Here is a 7,116-nt window from a genome sequence, read left to right as displayed (position 1 = left end):
AACTCCTGCTTGGAGTAAATAATACTTTCTTATATTATTTACTCTAAAGAATACAATAAAGTATTATTGTATTATATTATTTACTCTAAATAATACAGTATAAGGAAGTGTTATTTACTTTTTTGTTTTATTTACTTTATTATATACCCTTTATTGTATTATTTACTAAAAAAGTATGGGAACAGCCATGGAGTACCATATAAAGAGTAGAGTTTGACACTAAGACCAAGACTTCTGAGGTGGAGATTCTTGTATAAGTCTTGCCCAGGACCAAAACTTCTCAAATTAGAAACTAACTTGAGCCTATTAGTGCTAACAGTTAGGTACAGTGAACTGGAGAGAATGAGAGAATGAGAAGCAACACTTTTTTAAAGGATTGTGTTGACTTCTGCAAAACTTGAAAGAATAAAAAAATTGCTTTTGATATCTGAACCTTAATGGATACTTAAAAACCAAGAGGTTACTTCTGTTCTGTTCTTAAAATCCATTATTCTTCCTTTCACATGGAGCTGGAGTTCTTATAGATCTCCTTTTTAGGTATACTTTAAGAGTAATATGAGAACTCCATCAACCTGCAATTAGTTGATCCACCTAGAGAATTCAGGATTGGTTCAGGAATGAGTAAAGAAAAAAAAAAAAAATTACATTATTTTGAAATCTTACACATAAGATACCAAATCATGATATTTGTTTCTCCCCTTACCAGATTATGGAAAGAATTATGGATCTACCCACTTTACTGCGGCACGCATTCAGGGAAATGTTTTCAGTCGGGGGCCTTTTCTGGATGTTCCGCATCAGGATAATACTTTGTTTAATGGGAGCTTTTTTCTATCTTATATCACCTCTAGATTTTGTACCTGAAGCCTTGTTTGGAATCCTAGGTTTTCTAGATGATTTCTTTGTCATCTTTTTGTTGCTTATTTACATCTCTATTATGTATCGAGAAGTGATAACACAGAGGCTAAATAGATGAAAAAAAAAGAGGTTACTAGAATATTTGAACCAGTGTATAAATTCAAACAAAAGGATCTATGGCATTATCAAGCATTCGAATACTATCTTACAAGCTTAAAACCACAGTGTGATAAACATTTGATTATCATTTGACAAATGCTTAGCAATATATAACTGGAATTTTAACATGTTGTAGGTTCTGATATTAAGTTTAGAATTATAATGATCTTGATTCTGTGTTGTCTGTAAAGTCTCTGGAAGAAATACGGAACTATATAAAAAGGGATGGTTTTATGTCTTTTTGATATAAAATGAAAACTATTTCCCAGAACTCAGATTAATTGGATGTATAGTAAGATACTGTTAAATGTAGTTTATCCAGTATATCCTCCTCAGTGGATATCTTTATAATACATAGCTGTGAAACTCATCCAAATATTTTTGTTACAATAAAATATTGTATAATATTGGGGTAACGTCAGTATTTCCTATAGAATTAGCCAAGTTTTGTGCATTTGGAGCAGTTCTACATTTCTATGCTGGCATGATTCTTTGTTATCAGCTGAAACTGAAGGAAGAAACTTGAGCTTCATAATTTGATTTCATATTCTGGTTTACAGAACAAGTTTTAATCAATAGGAGAATTTAACAAGATGAAAAACATTTATCTCCAGTCAGCACACTTTATGTTCACAGTTGTGACATTTAAACAAGAGTTTTGTCCTTTCACAGGATTAGCATATAAAAGTAACTTGTAAAGAGGATACTACTAGGAGTCTAATCTCAGTTCAGTCATTTATTTGTTGCATGGCTTCAGGCAAAAAAACTTTCACCTATAATATGGGGATTTCCTCTATGAAAAGGAAGGATGATACTACAAACACATAGTAGTCCGGTGCATTTCTGAGGAAAGTGGATCTTCATGGTTGTGAGCATCAAAGCCCTTCGGGGGGTAGTAGGAACACTATTTAAATTTGACTTGAAATTACTGGCTTAACTTTAGCAACCAAAAAAAAAACCAAACCTATTGCCATCAAGCTGATTCTGACTCACGGTGACCCTATAGGACAGAGTATAAATGCCCCATAGGATTTCCAAGGAGCGGTTGGTGGATTTGAACTGCTGACCTTTTGGTTAGGGGCCAAGCTCTTAACCACTGCATCACCAGGGCTCCAACTTTAGTAACAGAATGGACAGATTTGATTGGTTTTCTATTCAGTCAAAAAACATAATACTGTCTATAGATGGCAGCATATAGCCCAGATTGATTACGTCTAAAAAACATTGTGCAGAATGAGCAAAATATATCTGATGTGATTGGATAGGAAAGTTATCTTGTTTTTTTCTGAAGGTTATGGCATAAGTATCTAATGCTCTCTTCTGCAGTTTTCAGTTTGAGGAAGATAAATACCACAGGTATCATACAGTCCTCATTCACTTCATCTGCCATTGTTCATTAGTGAATTTAGGACAGCCCAGTGTAAATCAGTGTGTGCCTTACCATCTGCAGTCACTGATACTAATACTACCCATTAATTCGTGAGCCTCACTATGTGTAGATAGTGAGATGAGAGAAAAATCTATCAGATTTTCTAAAATTAATCTGATTAGCCATCAGCTAATGAGATTTCTGGATGAAATACCAGTAACAGTGTTTTCTAACTTGGGCCTATGACAAAGCTGTTGCTTGTTATAGAGAAAAACAATACTTAAACTTAGTACATTATAATTAAAGCAGTTTCTCACATATTTTTCATTTTATTCTTAGGCCAGTTTCATGGGGAAGGCAGCGCATCACCTTCCTTTTCATAGATGAAATCCTCATTTTACAGATGAAAGTGTTTTGCCTGAAGCCACGCAACAAATAAGTGATTGTACTAGGATTAGACTTTTAGTAGGATTCCTGCATAGGTTGTTTAGATAGAATTTTCTGATAGTGAAAGTTATTATGAAGTGGGAAGCAGGAGAGGAACTGGGTGGGGGGTCCTCTGGAAGTGTTTCAAAATGCATTAGTCCTTCATTGGGCTTAGGTGTTTCTGACTAAGAGAGGAAAAGGTCTAAGATAACACATCCAGACCTCATGAATCCCAATTCTGTGCTTCCAAATCAAACGTCTAATTGGGTGGCACACTTCATAGAGAAGGAGTACGTCTGCAGTTAACCAACTTGAAAGCAAATGAGTGGGAGTTGTGGCACAACCATTTACCAGTGTAGAAACGCATTTCATACCAACTATAAATTTGGTACAGGGCTATAGCAATGTCATGTTTTGAAATGATTTTATTTTCTGTGCATGTGTTCTGCTCCAAGTGTCACATTTCTGGGTACGATAATTTTACTGTAATATTTTAAAATTTCTTCTAAGACTTTCCTGGTAGAGGTGTATCATACCCAGCTTTTTAACGTACAGAAACACTATGATCTGAAATCCTATGAAACTGAAAAGGGAACATGCTGACATCTCAGAATTTTAGAACTATTAATTATGTCATCTTCATTCATCACTGGTAATAAAGGCAGAGGGGATCTGAGAGTATTTAAAGCAAGTAGAGTCAGTCAGTATTTTAAATATCATAGTAATACTTCTGTGATTTACAGTAAGATCATAGAAATCAAAGTAATGTTAATTTGGATTTTTGTAAAACAATATTGTAACTGATGCAAAAGCAGATGGTCCAACCCCAGGAGCAGACAATAAATTGGGCGGCTCTGTGGGGAACAAGGCAAGAGAAACAGTTGTTCTAACTGCCCACGAGAGCTGTGGTTTCAACGACTGCAATTCTCAGCTTTTGAGTGGAACAAGGGAAGAAAGGACTTGTGTTGATCCCTTGTGGCTGTGCAGATACCTACCTCACAGAGTTGTTGTAGAGAATTGGCGGTTTGGTTCAAACTTTGTGATTTAAGAGTTTGTCAAACAGTTTATTCTTTTGAATAAAAGTACTACTATATGTAAAATTTTAAAAAATAGGTGTTATTTTCCTGTTTCTTTGATATTATTTCCTTTATAATTCAGAACTCCTGAAAGGACATTCTTTTCCACTAATGGATATCCAGTATCTCATCACATTTCTTATTCATTTTCCTTAGATACTTTAAATTTTAAGAGATAGAAAAGGCCCTAGAACTTAGAATCTCTTAGGACCGGGTCGATACTCTTTCAGCGCTGTTAAGAGGAGGCAATGCTGTTACAAAGATAAAGACAATCATTTAGATTTTGTTGCTGTCAGATATGAGGTGCCATCAATTAGGATTCTAAAATAAACTTCATCTTTTATCACTGTCATCCTCATCCATTGCATCCTCTGACTTGTCCAAAGTCCCAGAATGGTACGTGAGAGGAGTAAACGTCTATTGGACGACACGGAGCATGTTCGGACCGCTGTCCTTGCCGGCACTGGCCTTAGTCTCCCTTTCACACTAGTGGTATTTAGCTTGTGATCTCAGCTGTAGACCTTTCAAAGGGAATGTAATATGTGACGGAGGAAAGGATTAAGAGTTGAAAGTGTTTTAAAAATCCCTGATGTCTAACAGTGTATATTTCAACTTGTTTAAAAACACAAATTAAAAAAAGTTTAGTTAACCGCTATTCAGATCAAAACAGTTACCCTTATTCTAATCAGTCTTAGAGAAAATCTGTAATTTATATCTACATGAAAATTAGCCTTATCTTTGTTTCACTGATCCTAGAATGTCAGAGCTGTAAGGGACCTTACAGATTGGCTAGCTTTTGTGGTTCTTCCTCTGTGAAAATCAGATGAAATCTATGGACATCAGCCAGTAAAATGCATGTATACTTTTGCTTTCATTTTCAGATGATTCAAAAGATCTGACCATCCATGGATTCCAAATTAAGAATTCCTGACTTAGTTCTACAGCCTCACTTTTACAGATGAGGAAAATGAGGCCCTGAGAGCCTCAATGCTAGTTTTTTGTTTTTTTTAAATAAAAATTAGTTTATAGAAAAAGCATAACTGAGTAGAAGAACAAGTGGCTTATTTTTCCTATTTATCAGACAAGGTAGTGCTTACCCTTCTATAACAGTTGTGACAAAACTTACCCTTTTAAGGTCAAGGTTAAATGTTGTTTTCTTTAAAAAGTGCTCTATTAGTAAATGAACTAGCTCTTAAAAACAAACCTGTTGTGGTCGAGTTGATTCTGACTCACAGTGACCCTGTAAGACAGAGTAGACCTGCCCCCTTAGGGTTTCCAAGGAGCTCCTGGTGGATTGGAACTGCTGACCTTTTGGTTAGTAGTCCAGCTGTTAACCACTGCGCCACCAGGATTTCTGAATTAGCTCTTAGCCTCATACAAATTTGAAAGACATTAGGCTTCTACCTAACCTTCAGCTTATCACTCTCTTTTCTCTTTCCTTCTAATGGCTATGATAGAGTGCTAAGACATACATTTATTATTTGATATTTATTGTAGGAGTTAGAGGTTAAATGAGCATATATATACATGTCTCACTCTAAAAAAAGGGGGGGCAATTGTGCTTGTTTAATAAGCTGTTTTATTAAAGTATAATGAATTCCAAAAATTTTATCAATCAGAAGTGTCAGATGATGGATTATCTTAAAGTCAACACACCTGTTTAACCATCACCCAGTCAAGATACAAAATTACCACCATCCCATGAGCCCTCCTCCCACTTCACCCTCCCAAAACTAACCTCTTTCCCGATGTACGTTTTACCTACTTTTTTTTTTTTGGTTTACAAAAATAGAATCATATTGTATATTTTCTTTTGTCTGACTTCTTTCATTCAAGGATCCACATGGTTAAGTGCTCGGCTGCGAACCGAAAGGCCAGCGGTTCAATGGCAATGAGTTTCTTTTATTCAACGTTACGTGTGAAAGTCATCCATGTTGTTGTGGGTAGCAGCTTCTTTATTGTGATTGCTGTATAGTATTCCACTGTGTGACTAAACTACAATTTATTCATTCAACTATTAATGGACATTTGGGTTGTTTCCATCAACTTTTTTTAAAGGCAGGATAATCATCTTTGAATGTAAAAATGCTTTCCCGCAATAACTCCTTGACAGGTAAGGAAGTTATTTCAGCCTTAGAAAATGTTAAGAAGAAATGGGAAAAACAGAAAGAACAAAAACAGACAGTGGGTATATTAAGCTAGCTGACAAGAGGTGGAAAAAATTTTTTTTAAGCAAATAAGTTAGTTTTCAGACCACGCAAGTGAAAATTTAGTTTTGGGGATGTTTTACAAAGAAAAATTCAACATTAAGTTCAATTCAATAAATATTTTTTAAAAAATTGTATGCAAGTCACCATACCAATAAATTTACCATTTTGAATCAGTACAAGGAACATGGGGATTATATTCAACAAATAATTAAAATGTTTATTTCATTTCCAAGTTATGGATAGCTAGAAGATAGAAAATAGAAGAAAAGGGAAATTGGCTGAGGGAAATCCCACAACCAAATTGACTGTTTTCACGTTAAATTGATTAATGACCACAAACCTCAAAGGGACACTCAACATTGACTGGTGATCCCAGCATGCTGCTTTTAGTAGCCTGCATTCCCAACCTCTGAGAACTACTTCATACTTTCCTTCCTCTCTCACACTTCCCACTCCTACAGCACCACAACTCATGATCCTAAATCACTTCTACCCCTCCAAGTCCTCTATTTTATTGGAGGAAGTAGTTCTCTTCTTTTATAAAGGCACCTGCGTCTCAGTAAACGGCACCACCATCCATCCCTCTAATTGCTCAAGCCAGAAACTTGAAAGGCATCCTTCATAACTTGATTCCTTTCTTCTTCATCTCCATATCCAATCTATTACCAAACGTTGGCATTTCTACCTCCTAAATATATCTCCAATCCTACCCCTCCATCTCTGCTGCCATCACCTTGGACCAAGCTACCAGTATCTCATGCTGGGCTGCAACAGCTTCCTAATTGGTCTGCTCACTTGCACTGTTACCCCTCTCTGATAAACTCCCCACATGTTATGGATTGAATTGTGTCCCCCCAAAATCTGTGTCAACTTGGCTAGGCCATGATTCCCAGTATTGTGATTGTCCACCATTTCATCATCTGATGTGATTTCCCTATGTATGTAAATCCTACCTCTATGATAATGAGGCAGGATTAGAGGCAGTTATGTTAATGAGGCGGGACTCAATCTACAAGAT

The 7,116-nt window shown here is 35.9% G+C and overlaps 1 protein-coding gene across 8 annotated transcripts in view; it reads left to right on the top strand.

Moving 5' to 3' along the window:
- Window positions 1-4,565, top strand: part of RNF170 (ring finger protein 170) — a 30,023-nt gene extending 25,458 nt beyond the window's left edge. For 5 of the 8 annotated variants that reach the window (XM_023736653.1, XM_004382092.3, XM_023736655.1 and 2 more), the window contains one exon: window positions 707-1,421. In XM_023736653.1, coding sequence (XP_023592421.1) covers window positions 707-976 — 270 coding nt within the window. In that variant the 3' untranslated portion in view covers window positions 977-1,421. Of the gene's footprint in view, window positions 1-706 lie in introns of all 8 variants that reach the window. The other 3 variants (XM_023736658.1, XM_023736656.1, XM_023736657.1) reach the window with 1 other exon arrangement.
- Window positions 4,566-7,116: the final 2,551 nt, after the last annotated feature.

Source organism: Trichechus manatus, unplaced genomic scaffold, assembly GCF_000243295.1.
Source record: "Trichechus manatus latirostris isolate Lorelei unplaced genomic scaffold, TriManLat1.0 scaffold00090, whole genome shotgun sequence".
NCBI classification, from domain to species: Eukaryota; Metazoa; Chordata; class Mammalia; order Sirenia; family Trichechidae; genus Trichechus; species Trichechus manatus.
Note: the sequence above shows the minus strand (reverse complement) of the source record. Positions and strands in the feature narration are given on the sequence as shown.